This window comes from Pristiophorus japonicus, chromosome 13 (genome assembly GCF_044704955.1).
Source record: "Pristiophorus japonicus isolate sPriJap1 chromosome 13, sPriJap1.hap1, whole genome shotgun sequence".
Taxonomy (NCBI): Eukaryota; Metazoa; Chordata; class Chondrichthyes; family Pristiophoridae; genus Pristiophorus; species Pristiophorus japonicus.
The window spans coordinates 76,165,442-76,185,214 of NC_091989.1; the positions used below are offsets into that span (position 1 = coordinate 76,165,442).

The 19,773-nt window shown below is 51.6% G+C and overlaps 1 protein-coding gene across 1 annotated transcript in view; it reads right to left on the reverse strand.

Annotated features, from left to right (window-relative positions):
- Positions 1–8,201: 8,201 nt before the first annotated feature.
- Positions 8,202–19,773, reverse strand: part of metap2a (methionyl aminopeptidase 2a) — a 53,701-nt gene continuing 42,129 nt past the window's right edge. Inside the window, exons 8-9 of the mRNA XM_070896780.1 lie at positions 11,178–11,293; positions 8,202–8,658 (exon numbers count right to left, since the gene is read on the reverse strand). Coding sequence (XP_070752881.1) covers positions 8,406–8,658; positions 11,178–11,293 — 369 coding nt within the window. The 3' untranslated portion in view covers positions 8,202–8,405. The remainder of the gene's footprint in view (positions 8,659–11,177; positions 11,294–19,773) is intronic.

A 19,773-nucleotide genomic window follows, 5' to 3' on the forward strand; every position in this document is an offset into this window, starting at 1 on the left:
CAGGTAAGGACGGCAGATTTCCTTCCCTAGGAACTTAGTGAACCAGTTGGGTTTTTCTGATAATCCGATAGTTTCATGGTCATTATTACTGCATTTTTATTCCGGAATTATTTAATTAACTGAATGCAAGTGGTGGGATTTGTACCCGTGTCTCCGGATTAGTCTGGGCCTCTGGATCACTGGCCCAGTAACATAAGCACTGATACTGTACCCTGTATTCCCATCTTCAACACGTTGTGCTTTGTTTAGGTACATGCATCTATCCTGCCAGCCTGTGACATTGGATATTATTTGTTCAAATATTGTCACAGTATATTTGACCAATGCTAATATGTATCTCATCGAAGTAAAGCAGAACCAGACCTTAAACATTGACTGTGACCAGCATGCTCCCAGTGTCTGAGACTTGTGGCCATGTGAGAGCAGGCAGAAAAGTTGCAGAGAATTTGGAGAAAGATGTGAAAGTACAGCACAGATTGTAAAGGCAGCAAGGTGCAGCTTACACCGAGGCTGCAGCGTAACTCTACTCCTCGAGTCCCTGGAAGGTTGTCATCAGTGATAGAGCCATAGGTGTTTGCAACACACAATGCCAATTTGGCCCATCACATCTGTGCCAACTCTTTGATGAAGAAATCCAAAACATAAGAAATAGAAGCAGGAGTAGGCCATACGGCCCCTCGAGCTTGCTCCGCCATTCAATAAGATCATAGAAACATAGAAAATAGGTGCAGGAGCAGGCCATTCGGCCCTTCTAGCCTGCACCGCCATTCAATGAGTTCATGGCTGAACATGAAACTTCAGTACCCCCTTCCTGCTTTCTTGCCATACCCCTTGATCCCCCAAGTAGTAAGGACTTCATCTAACTCCCTTTTGAATATATTTAGTGAATTGGCCCCAACCACTTTCTGTGGCAGAGAATTCCACAGCTTCACCACTCTCTGGGTGAAGAAGTCTCTCCTCATCTCGGTCCTAAATGGCTTACCCCTTATCCTTAGACTGTGACCCCTGGTTCTGGACTTCCCCAACATTGGGAACATTCTTCCTGCATCTAACCTGTCTAAACCCGTCAGGATTTTAAACGTTTCTATGAGGTCCCCTCTCATTCTTCTGAACTCCAGTGAATACAAGCCCAGTTGATCCAGTCTTTCTTGATAGGTCAGTCCCACCATCCCGAGAATCAGTCTGGTGAACCTTCGCTGCACTCCCTCAATAGCAAGAATGTCCTTCCTCAAGTTAGGAGACCAAAACTGTACACAATACTCCAGGTGTGGCCTCACCAAGGCCCTGTACAACTGTAGCAACACCTCCCTGCCCCTGTACTCAAATCCCCTCGCTATGAAGGCCAACATGCCATTTGCTTTCTTAACCGCCTGCTGTACCTGCATGCCAACCTTCAATGACTGATGTACCATGACACCCAGGTCTCGTTGCACCTCCCCTTTTCCTAATCTGTCACCATTCAGATAATAGTCTGTCTCTCTGTTTTTACCACCAAAGTGGATAACCTCACATTTATCCACATTATACTTCATCTGCCATGCATTTGCCCACTCACCTAACCTATCCAAGTCACTCTGCAGCCTCATAGCATCCTCCTCGCAGCTCACACTGCCACCCAACTTAGTGTCATCCGCAAATTTGGAGATACTACATTTAATCATGGCTGATCATTGACCTCAACTTCACTTTCCTGCATTATCCCCATATCCCTTGATTCCCCTAGACCCCAATAATCTATCTATCTCAGCCTTGAATATATTTAGAGATTCAGCATCACAGCCCTCTGGGGTAAAGAATTCTAAAGATTCACAACCCTCTGAGTGAAGAAAGTTCTCCTCATCTCTGTCCTAAATGGCCGATCCCTTATCCTGCGACTGTGCCCCCTGGTTCTAGACACCAGCCAGGGGAAACAACCTCTCAGCATCTACCCTGTCAAGCCCCTTCAGAATCTTGTACGTTTCAGTGAGATCACACCTCATTCTTCTAAACTTCAGAGAGTATAGGCCCATTCTACACAATCTCTCATCATAGGACAGCCCTCTCATCCCAGGAATCAATCTAGTGAACCTTTGTTGCACCACCTCCAAGGTAAGTATATCCTTCCTTAGATAAGGAGAGCAAACCTGTGCACAGTACTCCAGGTGTGGTCTCACCAAGGCCCTGTACAATTGTAGCAAAACTTCCTTACTCTTATACTCCAACCCCCTTGCAATAAAGGACAACATGCCATTTGCCTCCCTTATTGCTTGCTGTTACCTGCAACTCACTTTCTGTGTTTCCTGTATGAGGACACCCAAATCTCTCTGAACAGCAACATTTAAACGTTTCTCCTCACACCTCTGTATCTTCCTCTGCTTCAAAGTTAGCCGATTTGCCCTTTAAAAATGCAATGATCTTTGTCGCATTGTGACTGTCTTGAGCCATCCTTCTGGTTGATTTTATGCAGTTCTAACCTGTACCTTGCAGTAACAAAATCTGTCTTTAACCAAGAATGGTGAAATCTCAGTGGAGTGGGAAGTCTGACCTTGAATGTAATGTGCGGGAGATGTACTTGTTTGAATGTAGAAACAACAATAGGTTGCATTTATATAGCGCCTTTACCGCAGAGAAACATCCCAAACAGCAGTGTGACCATTGGTGACTCAGACTTGGTTGTGGAAACCAGGCAGGCATTTGTTAAAGGGGACGGATGTAAACCCTTCTGCTGTGGAACTTTGAAGGTTTAAAATACCAACCACACAATCCCTCCAAGCCTGTGCCGATCTCTGGCCAAATCGGTGCACACTGACTGTTCAGTATTAATGTGTTGTGACGGGGCCAGCGGCTGAACCCACCGAGCACCCATACTGTGTTTTGGGTAAATGTGCAATAATGTATTTGCTTGCAGTGTAAGATTAAACACAACGGTAACTTGTTCCTTTTTGTTCCGTGATTTTTATATGCAAATCCTGAGAGTATTCGCCAATCACGAGGTGAAGCAAGCCCCTACACAGACTTTTATTTGTTAAATTCTAGTGTGTGTGTATGTGTAAAGACACCCAAATCAGCCCATTGTCAGTTGACCAGTGTTTTGAAAGTTTCAATGTTTGTTTTAATTTGGTGAATTTCCAGCTCCGTGTTAGTGTATATATTTCATAGTAAGAATACATGAAATTCCTAAAATAAAAAGGGTCAATAGGTCTGAATTTAAATTCATATTGAACTCCACGGATAGAGAAACCTGTCGTAGGAGCAGGGCATTTAATGTCTGCTTTGGATCAGCATTTCTCCCCCTCGCCTGGATCCAGCCCTCCTCTCCCCGGGTCCGGCCCCTCTCTTGTCGCTCCCGGCATTGCTGCCAGGTTGCAGTGTGACCAGCCTGGCTGTGACTCCCTAATCTTTATCTGCCTCGCCCCCTAGCTCTTCCCCAGTGATGTGGCTGGGTTTGGGAATGGTTGTGAATCCACCGTACCGTAGCTCCAAATTATTAATGTTAACTTCTGACCTCGTGATTTGACTCTTATTGAAAGTACACGGAGTTGCAAAGTACCTCGGTCTGGTGAGTATTTGATCACTATACATCATCCATGACAACTTGTTTGATTTAATTTTTCATGGGGTTTTTGGTGCTGTCCTACATATCACTTCTAGTGACTTCATTGTCCCGGCAAGGGTTGGTCTTTTACCTTTTATAAAATCACATCAACCTTCCCAACCTCATGTAGTATGTCATGCCTGGATCTGATGCTGTACTGCCAATGGTCTGATTATTTAAAAAATAAACCCTTCAGCAGTTGAAAAGTATTCTTTAATAGTCTGTGCTGCTTTGTGTTTTCTTGGATTGGGTTTGAGGGCTCAATATTGGCCAGTCTCTATCCTGGGGTTATTGAATTCTGTCCACTCAAACATAGTCTAATTTTTGCTAAACTTTTGGAATAATTGTTTTAGTCTTTCATTCTTGGAGACGAGGATATTTTTCTAAACCTTTATATGTAAGTTACAGTAAAAACAAGTATGAAGTTATAGTTTAATATGGTTGTGCCAAAATTATAGGGCAGGGAAAAGTGAAAGCGGTCTCTCAGCCAAGGTTTTTGTTTGAGGTCCTACTGTATTTGTTAAATATGCAGATACTATAACACATGGATTTTTGCATGTATGTGCACCTAGCTTTAATAAACAGGTTGAGCTATGTGACATAGCAGCATTTTATAGAATAGAAAAATCATAGCTTTAAACCTGATTTTGTTAATGGACAAACTTATTCATGTTAGTTGTAAAATTTTGGTGGTCATAAAGTAATACTATGCAAAATTGTTACCTCAACTTCTAGATACTTTACCTCAATAAACTTATCTTTTTAAATAAACGGGAGCTGCGAGTGTTACTTCCCTTTAAATTTACTGAGTGATTATTTGCAACAACTTTGTCATTCTGCGCATGCGCGTCTTGGACTGCGCTCCTTTTTTGCGATATCCGAGGAAGTAGGGCCGAAACGCGTGGAGCTCAGGGAGCTGCTTCTTGGGCTTTGGGTAAAATATCGCTGTGATTATCTACACTAACATTTTCGTGGCCTTCTGTGGGGTGGGGAAATAGGAGAGACTGGGGCTAGGGGAGAGAGAGTGGGCAGAGTGAGATACTGGGGGGAGAGAAACTCTGGGAAAGACTGATCATATTCTTCCAACCCCACCTCCTTTACACCCATGCCACGTTCTCTCTCTCGTCTCCCGAGACCTGGTTGATTTCTCGGAAAGCTCGGGGTGTGTGTGTGTGTGTGTGACAAATGACATCAGTGGACGAAATCCAGAAGTCACGACACTGTCACTATTCACTTCATACCCAAAATACCTGTTAACAATCTGTAACCTAGACACAAAGCCCCATCTATGGCATGGGAATGGGGCAGTCGGTCTTAACCTGAGAGAGTGAGTGCTCTCCTGTCTGGATGGCTCGGTTTACATATTGCAAAATCACTTGATTATGTAGGCACTGTGGTTCTAATTACACATTCCAGAGAAACTGCTGGCTATGTCTTATCCTCCAAAGGGATCCTTAAATTTGTTGTGCCTCCAGGTGCAAACTTCGGTACAAGGGATACAGATTTCAGTGAACAGAACAGTGAAGCCTCAGGCACTTGTTCCATGCCTCTGCTGTTAATTTTTCAATTGAACTTTTCACCAAGTGTACGGATGATTAACTTGAGGGACCTTGTATTGTCTTTTAAATCTGCTCCGAGACTGAATCAATCACTAAACCAGGGTGCAAAGGATAATTGGATCGGATCACTGCTTGATGATTTAGTCTTTGCCATGGTTAGCGCCTAGATGCCCAAGCACTGAGTGGTGTTCGCTAGTACGTACAAACACTTCTCCATAACCAAGGAATACAAAGTGACAGAGAGCATTGTCACACCACATTGTAGTTAGTTGATTTATTACTTTGTTATTCCGATCAGTTTGGACACCAAGCTTTCTGTGTCTTTGTAGTGGAATTAGGCTAGCTTTGCAGCTGGCCAGTCATTCTGCACCAGCAAGTTACCTTCCCCAAAGGACATTAGTGAACCAGTTGTGTTTTATGCCAGTCCACAGTTACTAATTTGAGTTCAATTTCACATTGCCATGGCGAGATTTGAACTCAAGCCCTGGGGTGACATAACCACTTGGCTAAACGCCTGCTCTTAGTTGGGAATTCACACACTGTCCTGGAAGTAGTGGGGAAAAAAACATGCAGCTGATTTCAGCATCGTCACCTACTCAACAATGAACATGCCTGTATCCTCTGAGGAAGTGAAACAGTAACTATTGGTACATTCCAGAGTGCTGAGAATGCACACGATAAGACGATTTTTGCAGTTCTAAGAATGACAACTTTTAAGTTGAGGCAGTGGTCTGTAAGAGACTGCAATGCTAAGTACTGACCACACTACATTTCTATCTTAAGTTTAAAACATATTGTCACTGTCAAACTGTTTCCCATGAATTTAAATAGGTGTGTAATTGGCAATATTGAAAAGTGCAAGGTAATAAATTTTGGTTGGAGCCATGTACTCCTTGGAAAGTGCGTGGCCAAATGAAGTGGAGGAAGAAGCTGGGGCTACAGATCAGTGTTACTGAGACCATAAAAAGCAAGAAGCACTGGGAGTTCATTTCTAGAGGGATAGAATTGAAAAGCAGAGCAGTTATGATAAACTTGCATCAAATTAAAGTTACAACCATCCCTGCTCAGATTTTGGGTTTAACTTTTACATTTACATTTATAAAAAAAATGCAATATGTACCAATTTAAACAAACAAGTGTTTGGACTTAGTCATCATCATTATAGGCGGTCCCTTAATATGTCTTGATGTTGACTCATCCACTAGTAATCGCGGCAAATGAGGGTATGGGACCCAGAAGAGCCGAGGGCCCAACTCACACTGCGATGTTTGCGCACTAGGTCCGTGCAGCAGAGCAGGTCTCCAGTAACATTGTTTGTGACTCACATTGGGACCTTACTGAGGTGTTTCTAATATTCATTAACCTGGCACTGAGTTTCCAGCCAGGTTAAGTTTTATATGCAGTGGCCTTCAAACTACAAGGATTGAAGAAAAATATCATTGGCTGAAAGGCACTTCACAAATGTAGCTGCCATTTGCACAAACAGCAATGTGATAATGAGTTTGTGATGTTGGTTGAAGGCTAAATATTGGGCAGGACACCAGGGAGAACTCCCCCACTCTTCTCTGAATAGTGCCAACGGAGCACAGAAGAGTTAGCCTAGATGCTCAAATCTCGAGTGGGCTTTGAACAACCTTCTAACTTGGGTGTGATTGCTATCCACTAACACCAGTTCTCAACAGTTACCCGACATAAGCAGCAGCCAATCTGTGCACAGCAAGGTCCCACAAACTGCACTTGAGTGGCAGCCTGGCTTATGTTCTCAAGTCCCTGGAGTGGGGCTTGAACACTCAACTTGTGAATCAGGTGAGCGTGCTGTTCACTGAGCCATGATTGAATCTGACTGGGGAAGATCCAAAAGATAATTGAAGAAATGACGGTTCTGTCCATTTCAGTTTGTCCAGAAATAATGTGTTATCAGAACTGCGCACACAATCATCTTGATGTACATGGAACCACAAAAGTGGACACAACTTAAGCATTTTATCATATATTTTAAAGCTTGAACGCCCAGTAAAGAGACACAAAGTGGTTAAAGGCTGAATGACAGCCTGAGTGTAACGTTGCCTCACGTTGGTTCACCAATCTGTCGTCCACTCCACGGGCCTGCACTCGGATTGTGCTCCAGGTGCAGACAGCACTCATTCACCATTCATTCAGTAAAAGACCCTACAACCTTTTCCACAGGATGAATGAGTGAAAATTCACACAACCCACTCTTAAGTGTTAGGGTGGTTTAAAAGGTTTTTAATTTAACTAGTGCTTACAAATTCCAACTACAATCTCCCACTCCTTTATAATAGGATTACATCAGTCTTAAAATATTAAGACTCGACCTTTCTTTCTCAGTGCTTCATACCAGCCTCCTGCACAACCTTGGCCAGGCTACAACTGCAGCCCAGAATCAACCCGCCCCATCCCCAGGTCAGTAAAGGGCCCTGAGTCAAATTCCCCATGTTGGTAAAGGGCCCAGTGTCAGCAACAATGAAATCACAAGAATTGCATTTAGTAAAACCGATAGGAATTGGATTGGTGATTTACAAATTTCACTGGCTGTTCAGACAGGTTGTGCATCAGTTGGGAGGCCCTGAATCAGCCTGTGCTTGTGAATTATCTCAGTATACAAATATAGTTAATAAAAATTAAACAAATCTGAAATGGCAGAAAAACAAGCTCAGGTATTTCCTTTCTCTCTGCATTGTGACATACTCAAAGATGTTACTCGGGGGCATCAGCCACACACTGTGCAAATTCATCTTTATTTGTATTAAATTGTTTGCCAGGGACTTTAGAAGAAACAGTTGCGAGTGCAGGTATTGGCAGAACAGTTATATTCAACACCGCTTTCTATATAAAAAGGAGCGTCTGGGAACGATTGGGGGAAGTGGAACCTCTGTATGGGAGGTGCATTTCTACAGCAAGCAGCACCCCACACTCTGGAAATACCAGTACCCAATGAGACTTTCTACATTAATCCATTTTGTGGGGGAGATAATCAGAATCCACTCAGAAATGCCAACATAAGGTATTAATCCATCAGCAGGTAAGTGAAAGGAGAAAGTCCCATCAACATAAAAAAGTTCCTAGACACCAGAAACCTTTTATTAAAAATTTTTGTGATGGGTGGAAATACAAGCTCCTCCACCCTATTGCCATCCTCTAAAACATGGCAAACGTAAACCCGGTCCATTACTAAAACAAACTGGCTGGAGAACGCTGCAGGTGGAACCTTTCGCACAGCCTCTCTCAGCAAAGCCAAACGCTGGATGTGCTCAGTAATCGTCCCCGCGGCTCACCACCTCTTTACACGTTGGGCGAAGCAGGATGGTGTGCTCGAACTGTGCCGTGTACGAGCCTTTGATATCGCACAGCGGAGGGTATGGATCCACTATACCCAGATCACACAGATTCTTCAAGGCCATGAGGTATTTGCTCTCACCCAAACGGTCAAGCCATCGGCGGCAGAAAGCAAGTGTCCCAAAGTTCTCATTGATGACATTCAGGAGGTGTTTTGCTCGTGGCAGTCTAGAGAAACACAGCACGACAAACAACATTGATTGATCAGTTTAACAAGGGAACTGTTTACACATCATCTGTCCATAGTTAAAGAAGAATTGTTGGACAAAGCTGAAGCAATCAATCGTGAAGCCACACGTCGCTTACTCAGCAACAAACGAGCAGCAGCCCAGTGAGGGGAACAGCGATCAGTTCAAAACCTTTTCCCTGGTGCGGGTTTCAGAGGAAGCAGACCACACCAGCTCTTACTGTAATATCCATTCTGCTTTGAACAATTCGGGGTAGTTTCCGCTTTGGGCACAACTTGCACGGGTTTATTCCCCTCGCGTTTCCAGCCAAACTCATTTACATATCGCCGAGCATATTGAACCCGCGCAATCGGGCAGCCCTTTAAAACGTTATCCTTGATAAAGTGCAACATTCCCACTGACATCTGGGAGTCCCTGGCCCAAGACCGTCCTAAGTGGAGGAAGTGCACCCGAGAGGGCGCTGAGCACCTCGAGTCTCATCGCCGAGAGCGTGCAGAAATCAAGCGCAGGCAACGGAAGGAGCGTGCGGCAAACCTGTCCCACCCACCCTTCCCTCAACGACTATCTGTCCCACCTGTGAAGAGCCTGTGGCTCTCGTATTGGACTGTTCAGCCACCACTTCAGGAGTGGAAGCAAGTCTTTCTCGATTCCGAGGGACTGACGATGATGATGATGTATTTGGACTTCCAGAAGGCATTTGACAAGGTGCCACATAAAAGGTTACTGCACAAGATAAAAGGTCACGGGGTTGGAGGTAATATATTAGCATGGATAGAGGATTGGCTAACTAACAGAGAATCGAGAGTTGGGATAAATGGTTCATCTCTGATTGGCAACCAGTAACTAGTGGGGTGCTGCAGGGATCAGTGCTGGGTCCCCAACTATTTACAATCTACATTAACGACTCGGAAGAAGGGACTCTGTGCAACATAGCCAAGTTTGCTGACGATACAAAGATGGGAGGAAAATCAATGTGTGAGGAGGACACAAAAAATCTGCAAAAGGACACAGGCTAAGTGAGTGGGCAAAAATTTGGCAGATCAAGTATAATATTGGAAAGTGAGAGGCAGAAAAAAAAATCAAAGAGCAAGTTATTATTTAAATGGAGAAAGATTGCAAAGTGCTGCAGTACAGCGGGACCTGGGGGTACTTGTGGATGAAACACAAAAGGATGGTATGCATGTACAGCAAGTGATTAGGAAGGCCAATGGAATCATGGCCTTTATTGCAAAGGGAATGGAGTATAAAAAAAGCAGGGAAGTCTTGCTACAATTATAAAAGATATTGGTGAGGCCACACCTGGAATACTGCGTGCAGTTTTGGGTTTCCATATTTACGAAAAGATATACTTGCTTTGGAGGCAGTTCAGAGAAGGTTCACTAAGTTAATTCCGGGGATGAGGGGGTTGACTTATGAGGAAAGGTTGAGTAGGTTGGGCCTCTACTCATTGGAATTCAGAAGAATGAGAGGTGATCTTATTGAAACGTATTAAGATTATGAGGGGGCTTGACAAGGTGGATGGAAAGAGGATTTTTCCACTGATGGGGGAAGACTAGAACTAGAGGACATGATCTTAGAATAAGGGGCTGCCCATTTAAAACAGATGAGGAGAAATTTCTCCTTAAATCTGTGGAATTTGCTGCCTCAGAGAACTGTGGAAGCTGGGACATTGAATATATTTAAAACAGAAATAGACAGTTTCTTAAATGATAGGGGGATAAGAGGTTATGGGGAGCGGACAGGGAAGGGGAGCTGAATACATGATCAGATCAGCCATGATCTTATTGAATGGCGGAGCAGGCTCGAGGGGCCGTATGGCCTACTCCTGTTCCTATTTCTTATGTTTTTAAATGTCCTTGCGCCTAAAAAGCTTAATTTTTGGGGCCTTCCTGAAGTCTGCAAACTTCACACAATTAGCAGAAACTCCCAATGGGGATACATTCGACCTGGGGGCGGGGCTGGCTTTATGGGCGGAGCCAGCTTGTAATGTGATGCTTTTTAAACTAGCGCGGAAACTCTAGTGGCGCTGAACATAATTCGCGCTTAAAACCTCACAATCCTTTGCACTGGTTTGGCCAATTTCAGGCGAAGGGTTCAGCGAAAACTCCAGGCCTTTGGTAAGAGGGGAAAACTAAAGCTCTCTTTTAATGCAACGATGGGATTAATATAGCGCAAACTTGACTCCATCGACTCTTATTTATAGATCAGTTGGTAGGGTGTGTGTTACTAGGCGAGCACGGTCTTTAAGAGTTTAATATTAAACCCCAAGCAGTCTCTTCTAGGCAACATTGGCAGACCGATCACACTTTTCCTGAACTAAGGGTTTACCCAGTGCAAAGTGCAGAAATAATGAAATGGTTCCATTTGCTAAATTGCAGCAATACCTGGACCCAAAGCCTGCTTACAGCTCCATAGTGTAGAGGGATTTTAATTTTTGAATTAATACAAACATGGTGAAAATTATACTGAACATCTGGTGCAAAATATTTGCAGACTTACCTTATTGGTACATGGCCAACGTCAAAGTTCTTCATATAGTGAGAACAGTCCATGTCATCGTGAACAACACCTTTCCCTGTGCTGCCGAAAGTCTCGATTGCATACACCTCTCCTTCCTAAACAAGGAGAAACAGACAGACAACAATGGCCCAATCTTTACATCGCAACTTCCCCCAAACATTGACGGAAGAATCTTCAATGCACAAGATGTTAGATCGAGTGGGGTAGCAATCTGTGACATACAAAAGATTATAAGACTTGATCCAAAGGATTAAATTACATGTTTTCCCAGGATGTATGAATCTCAACCATTTTTTCAGTCCTAATTGGAATTTAGGAAACTGTTCTAAAATCTACAACAACTGATGAGGCCTTTTGGCCCATCAAATCCCAACTCCCCCACCTAGCATCCAACGGCATTTTAATGCTCACCTCCACCCCCGTCATCCTCACATCCCTCCTTACTGATTACTGAACACCATCACTGAATGGAGAAGTGCTGAACTGCTCTAACTGGACTCATCACCAACCCCCGTTCTCTCTCTGACTGCCTTGTGACTTTATGGTGCAAGGAGTATTTCATCCACATCCTACAGTGACTACACTTCAGAACGTACTTCTTTGGTTGTAAAGCGCTTTGGGACATCCTGAGGTTGTGAACGACGTTGTATAAATGCAAGTCTTTATTTCTTTTTAGTCTGTTGGGTTCCCCCTCAATCATCTCTCGAATCTTAGTTTGTCTCCTTTACACTTTCGTCTTGTTCTTACCTGCAGTCTCTCTGCACAAGTTAACTCCGAGACCGGGACATGAACCCTCTGCTCTATGCAACATATGACACAGCCAGTTCTGACGAAGGGTCATCGGCCTGAAACGTTAACTCTGTTTCTCTCCACAGATCCTGCCTGACTCGCTGAGCAATATTCCGATTAAGCTGCGGTGCTGCACAGCTCCCGTGCAGGCCGCTTGCTGGCCCAATAGGAAAACCCCGGCTACGTGGGACTCGGAATGGGCCGTGTACCCGGAAAAAATTAACGGGAACATTGCTGCTGAGTATTTCCAGCATTTGCTCTGTATTTCAGATTTCCGGCATCCACAGTATTTTGCTTTTGTACAACACAGCTCATGCTTTCCTCCACTACCACTGGGGGAGGGGAAAATACCAGAGCTGAAAATTCCAGCATGCTGTAGCATCCTCTTCATCCTGCTGTGAGGAACCACAATTTACTTGGTTTAATTTCAACTCGGGGCACTAGTGTACAATCCCACTAGTATCTGGAAACCTCGAGAAAGGAAGGGAGGGGGAGAGAGAAAGGGAGACAGGGAGGGAGACAGACAGGCAGGGAGACAGACAGGCAGGCAGGGAGACAGACAGGCAGGCAGGGAGACAGACAGGCAGGGAGGCAGACAGACAGGCAGGGAGGCAGACAGACAGGCAGGGAGGCAGACAGACAGGCAGGGAGGCAGACAGACAGGCAGGGAGGCAGACAGACAGGCAGGGAGGCAGACAGACAGGCAGGGAGGCAGACAGACAGGCAGGGAGGCAGACAGACAGACAGGCAGGGAGGCAGACAGACAGACAGGCAGGGAGGCAGACAGACAGACAGGCAGGGAGGCAGACAGACAGGCAGGCAGGGAGGCAGACAGACAGGCAGGCAGGGAGGCAGACAGACAGGCAGGGAGACAGACAGGCAGGGAGACAGACAGGCAGGGAGACAGACAGGCAGGGAGACAGACAGGCAGGGAGACAGACAGGCAGGGAGACAGACAGGCAGGGAGACAGACAGGCAGGGAGACAGACAGGCAGGGAGACAGACAGGCAGGGAGACAGACAGGCAGGGAGACAGACAGGCAGGGAGACAGACAGGCAGGGAGACAGACAGGCAGGGAGACAGACAGGCAGGGAGACAGACAGGCAGGGAGACAGACAGGCAGGGAGACAGACAGGCAGGGAGACAGACAGGCAGGGAGACAGACAGGCAGGGAGACAGACAGGCAGGGAGACAGACAGGCAGGGAGACAGACAGGCAGGGAGACAGACAGGCAGGGAGACAGACAGGCAGGGAGACAGACAGGCAGGGAGACAGACAGGCAGGGAGACAGACAGGCAGGGAGACAGACAGGCAGGGAGACAGACAGGCAGGGAGACAGACAGGCAGGGAGACAGACAGGCAGGGAGACACAGACAGACAGAGAGACAGACAGAGAGAGAGACAGACAGAGAGAGGCAGACAGAGAGAGGCAGACAGAGAGAGGCAGACAGAGAGAGGCAGACAGAGGGAGAGAGACGGAGGGAGGGAGAGAGACGGAGGGAGGGAGAGAGACGGAGGGAGGGAGAGAGACGGAGGGAGGGAGAGAGACGGAGGGAGGGAGAGAGACGGAGGGAGGGAGAGAGACGGAGGGAGGGAGAGAGACGGAGGGAGGGAGAGAGACGGAGGGAGGGAGAGAGACGGAGGGAGGGAGAGAGAGAGACGGAAGGAGGGAGGGAGAGAGACGGAAGGAGGGAGGGAGAGAGACGGAGGGAGGGAGGGAGAGAGACGGAGGGAGGGAGGGAGAGAGACGGAGGGAGGGAGGGAGAGAGACGGAGGGAGGGAGGGAGAGAGACGGAGGGAGGGAGGGAGAGAGACGGAGGGAGGGAGGAAGGGAGAGGGAGGGAGGGAGGGAGGGAGACGGAGGGAGGGAGACGGAGGGAGGGAGGACAGGGAGACGAGGGAGGGAAGGAGGGGAGCGGAGGGAGACAGGGATGGAGGGAGACGGAGGGAGGGAGGGAGACAGGGAGCGAGGGAGACAGGGAGCGAGGGAGGGAAGGAGACAGGAAAGGAGGGAGGGAAGGAGACAGGAAGGGAGGGAAGGAGACAGGGAGGGAAGGAGACAGACAGGAAGGGCGGGAGGGAAGGAGACAGACAGGAAGGGCGGGAGGGAAGGAGACAGACAGGAAGGGAGGGAGGCAGACAAGAAGGGAGGGAGGGAGGGAGGGAGGGAGGGAGGCAGACAGGAAGGGAGGGAGGGAGGGAGACAGACAGGAAGGGAGGGAGGGAGGGAGACAGACAGGAAGGGAGGGAGGGAGGGAGGCAGACAGGAAGGGAGGGAGGCAGACAGGAAGGGAGGCAGGGAGGGAGGGAGGCAGACAGGAAGGGAGGGAGGGAGGGAGACAGACAGGAAGGGAGGGAGGGAGGGAAGGAGACAGACAGGAAGGGAGGGAGGGAGGGAAGGAGACAGACAGGAAGGGCGGGAGGGAAGGAGACAGACAGGAAGGGCGGGAGGGAAGGAGACAGACAGGAAGGGAGGGAGGCAGACAAGAAGGGAGGGAGGGAGGGAGGGAGGGAGGGAGGGAGGGAGGGAGGGAGGGAGGGAGGGAGGGAGGGAGGGAGGGAGGGAGGGAGGGAGGGAGGGAGACAGACAGGAAGGGAGGGAGGGAGGGAGACAGACAGGAAGGGAGGTAGGGAGGGAGGCAGACAGGAAGGGAGGGAGGGAGGGAGGCAGACAGGAAGGGAGGCAGGGAGGAAGGGAGGCAGGGAGGGAGGGAGGCAGACAGGAAGGGAGGGAGGGAGGGAGACAGACAGGAAGGGAGGGAGACAGACAGGAAGGGAGGGAGACAGACAGGAAGGGAGGGAGACAGGGAGGCAGACAGGAAGGGAGGGAGGGAGGAAGGGAGGGAGGGAGGAAGGAAGGGAGGGAGGGAGGGAGGGAGGGAGGGAGGGAGGGAGGCAGACAGGAAGGGAGGGAGGGAGGGAGGGAGACAGACAGGAAGGGAGGGAGGGAGGCAGACAGACAGACAGGAAGGGAGGGAGGGAGGCAGACAGACAGACAGGAAGGGAGGGAGGGAGGGTGGCAGACAGACAGACAGACAGGAAGGGAGGGAGGGAGGCAGACAGACAGACAGACAGACAGACAGACACAGACAGGAAGGGAGGGAGGGAGGGAGGGAGGGAGGGAGGCAGACAGACAGACAGGAAGGGAGGGAGGGAGGCAGACAGACAGACAGACAGGAAGGGAGGGAGGGAGGCAGACAGACAGACAGGAAGGGAGGGAGGGAGGGAGGGAGGCAGACAGACAGACAGGAAGGGAGGGAGGGAGGCAGACAGACAGACAGACAGGAAGGGAGGGAGGGAGGCAGACAGACAGACAGGAAGGGAGGGAGGGAGGCAGACAGACAGGAAGGGAGGGAGGGAGGGAGGCAGACAGACAGACAGACAGGAAGGGAGGGAGGGAGGAAGGGAGGGAGGCAGACAGACAGACAGACAGGAAGGGAGGGAGGGAGGCAGACAGACAGACAGACAGACAGACAGACAGGAAGGGAGGGAGGGAGGCAGACAGACAGACAGACAGACAGACAGACAGGGAGGGAGGGAGGGAGGGAGGGAGGGAGGGAGGGAGGGAGGGAGGGAGGGAGGGAGGGAGGGAGGGAGGGAGGGAGGGAGGCAGACAGACAGACAGACAGGAAGGGAGGGAGGCAGACAGACAGACAGGAAGGGAGGGAGGGAGGCAGACAGACAGGAAGGGAGAGAGGGAGGGAGGCAGGCAGACAGACAGACAGGAAGGGAGGGAGGGAGGCAGACAGACAGACAGGAAGGGAGGGAGGGAGGCAGACAGACAGACAGACAGGAAGGGAGGGAGGGAGGCAGACAGACAGACAGACAGACAGGAAGGGAGGGAGGGAGGGAGGCAGACAGACAGGAAGGGAGGGAGGGAGGCAGACAGACAGACAGGAAGGGAGGGAGGCAGACAGACAGACAGGAAGGGAGGGAGGGAGGCAGACAGACAGACAGACAGGAAGGGAGGGAGGCAGACAGACAGGAAGGGAGGGAGGGAGGGAGACAGACAGACAGACAGACAGGGAGGGAGGGAGGGAGGGAGGCAGACAGACAGACAGACAGGAAGGGAGGGAGGGAGGCAGACAGACAGACAGGAAGGGAGGGAGGGAGGCAGACAGACAGACAGACAGACAGGAAGGGAGGGAGGGAGGCAGACAGACAGACAGGAAGGGAGGGAGGGAGGCAGACAGACAGACAGACAGGGAGGGAGGGAGGCAGACAGACAGACAGGAAGGGAGGGAGGGAGGGAGGGAGGCAGACAGACAGACAGACAGGAAGGGAGGGAGGGAGGCAGACAGACAGACAGGAAGGGAGGGAGGGAGGCAGACAGACAGGAAGGGAGGGAGGGAGGCAGACAGACAGACAGGAAGGGAGGGAGGGAGGCAGACAGGGAGGCAGACAGGGAGACAGGGAGGGAGACAGGGAGACAGGGAGGGAGGGAGGGAGGGAGACAGGGAGGGAGGGAGACAGGGAGGGAGGGAGACAGGGAGACAGGGAGACAGGGAGGGAGGGAGACAGGGAGACAGGGAGGGAGACAGGGAGACAGGGAGGGAGACAGGGAGGGAGACAGGGAGGGAGACAGGGAGGGAGGGAACAGGGAGGGAGGGAGACAGGGAGGGAGGGAGACAGGGAGGGAGGGAGACAGGGAGGGAGGGAGGGAGGGAGGGAGGGAGGGAGGGAGGGAGGGAGGGAGGGAGGGAGGGAGACAGGGAGGGAGGGAGACAGGGAGGGAGGGAGGGAGACAGGGAGGGAGGGAGGGAGACAGGGAGGGAGGGAGGGAGACAGGGAGGGAGGGAGGGAGACAGGGAGGGAGGGAGGGAGACAGGGAGGGAGGGAGGGAGACAGGGAGGGAGAGGAGACAGGGAGGGAGGGAGGGAGACAGGGAGGGAGGGGGGGAGGGAGGGAGGGAGGGAGGGAGGGAGGGAGGGAGACAGGGAGGGAGGGAGGGAGGGAGGGAGGGAGGGAGGGAGGAAGGGAGGGAGACAGACAGGAAGGGAGGGAGGGAGACAGACAGGAAGGGAGGGAGGGAGACAGACAGGAAGGGAGGGAGGGAGACAGACAGGAAGGGAGGGAGGGAGACAGACAGGAAGGGAGGGAGGGAGACAGACAGGAAGGGAGGGAGGGAGACAGACAGGAAGGGAGGGAGGGAGACAGACAGGAAGGGAGGGAGGGAGACAGACAGGAAGGGAGGGAAGGAGACAGACAGGAAGGGAGGGAGGGAGACAGACAGGAAGGGAGGGAGGGAGACAGACAGGAAGGGAGGGAGGGAGACAGACAGGAAGGGAGGGAGGGAGACAGACAGGAAGGGAGGGAGGGAGACAGACAGGAAGGGAGGGAGGGAGAGAGACAGGAAGGAAGGGAGGGAGGGAGAGAGACAGGAAGAGAGGGAGGGAGACAGGAAGAGAGGGAGACGGACGGACGGCATTCAGACAGGGAGACAGACAGGGAGGGAGACATTCAGACAGGGAGGGAGACATTCAGACAGGAAGGGAGGGAGACAGACAGGAAGGGAGGGAGACAGACAGGAAGGGAGGGAGACAGACAGGAAGGGAGGGAGACAGACAGGAAGGGAGGGAGACAGACAGGAAGGGAGGGAGACAGACAGGAAGGGAGGGAGACAGACAGGAAGGGAGGGAGACAGACAGGAAGGGAGGGAGACAGACAGGAAGGGAGGGAGACAGACAGGAAGGGAGGGAGACAGACAGGAAGGGAGGGAGACAGACAGGAAGGGAGGGAGACAGACAGGAAGGGAGGGAGACAGACAGGGAGGGAGGGAGACAGGCAGGGAGGGAGGGAGACAGGCAGGGAGGGAGGGAGACAGGCAGGGAGGGAGGGAGACAGGCAGGGAGGGAGGGAGACAGACAGGGAGGGAGGGAGACAGAAAGGGAGGGAGGGAGACAGAAAGGGAGGGAGGGAGACAGGAAGGGAGGGAGGGAGACAGAGAGACAGGCAGGGAGGGAGGCAGGCAGGCAGGCAGGCAGGCAGGCAGGCAGGGAGGGAGGGAGGGAGGGAGGGAGGGAGGGAGGGAGGGAGGGAGGGAGGGAGGGAGGGAGGGAGGGAGGGAGGGAGGGAGACAGGGAGGGAGGGAGACAGACAGGGAGAGAGACAGACAGACAGGGAGAGAGACAGACAGACAGGGAGAGAGACAGACAGACAGGGAGAGAGACAGGCAGGGAGGGAGAGAGACAGACAGGGAGGGAGAGAGACAGGCAGGGTGACAGAGAGACAGGCAGGGTGACAGAGAGACAGGCAGGGTGACAGAGAGACAGGCAGGGTGACAGAGAGACAGGCAGGGTGACAGAGAGACAGGCAGGGTGACAGAGAGACAGGCAGGGTGACAGAGAGACAGGCAGGGTGACAGAGAGACAGGCAGGGAGACAGAGAGACAGGCAGGGAGACAGAGAGACAGAGAGAGAGGCAGACGGAGAGAGGCAGACGGAGAGAGGCAGACGGAGAGAGGCAGACGGAGAGAGGCAGACGGAGAGAGGCAGACGGAGAGAGGCAGACGGAGAGAGGCAGACGGAGAGAGGCAGACGGAGAGAGGCAGACGGAGAGAGGCAGACGGAGAGAGGCAGACGGAGAGAGGCAGACGGAGAGAGGCAGACGGAGAGAGGCAGACGGAGAGAGGCAGACGGAGAGAGGCAGACGGAGAGAGGCAGACGGAGAGAGGCAGACGGAGAGAGGCAGACGGAGAGAGGCAGACGGAGAGAGGCAGACGGAGAGAGGCAGACGGAGAGAGGCAGACGGAGAGAGGCAGACGGAGAGAGGCAGACGGAGAGAGGCAGACGGAGAGAGGCAGACGGAGAGAGGCAGACGGAGAGAGGCAGACGGAGAGGCGCAGACGGAGAGAGGCAGACGGAGAGAGGCAGACGGAGAGAGGCAGACGGAGAGAGGCAGACGGAGAGAGGCAGACGGAGAGAGGCAGACGGAGAGAGGCAGACGGAGAGAGGCAGACGGAGAGAGGCAGACGGAGAGAGGCAGACGGAGAGAGGCAGACGGAGAGAGGCAGACGGAGAGAGGCAGACGGAGAGAGGCAGACGGAGAGAGGCAGACGGAGAGAGGCAGACGGAGAGAGGCAGACGGAGAGAGGCAGACGGAGAGAGGCAGACGGAGAGAGGCAGACGGAGAGAGGCAGACGGAGAGAGGCAGACGGAGAGAGGCAGACGGAGAGAGGCAGACGGAGAGAGGCAGACGGAGAGAGGCAGACGGAGAGAGGCAGACGGAGAGAGGCAGACGGAGAGAGGCAGACGGAGAGAGGCAGACGGAGAGAGGCAGACGGAGAGAGGCAGACGGGGAGAGGCAGACGGGGAGACAGACGGGGAGACAGACGGGGAGACAGACGGGGAGACAGACGGGGAGACAGACGGGGAGACAGACGGGGAGACAGACGGGGAGACAGACGGGGAGACAGACGGGGAGACAGACGGGGAGACAGACGGGGAGACAGACGGGGAGACAGACGGGGAGACAGACGGGGAGACAGACGGGGAGACAGGGAGGGAGGGAGACGGAGGGAGACAGGGAGGGAGGGAGACGGAGCGAGGGAGACAGGGAGCGAGGGAGACAGGGAGCGAGGGAGACAGGGAGCGAGGGAGACAGGGAGCGAGGGAGACAGGGAGCGAGGGAGGACAGGGAGCGAGGGAGACAGGGAGCGAGGAGACAGGGAGCAGGGGAGACAGGGAGCAGGGGAGACAGGGAGCAGGGGAGACAGGGAGCGAGGGAGACAGGGAGCGAGGGAGACAGGGAGCGAGGGAGACAGGGAGCGAGGGAGACAGGGAGCGAG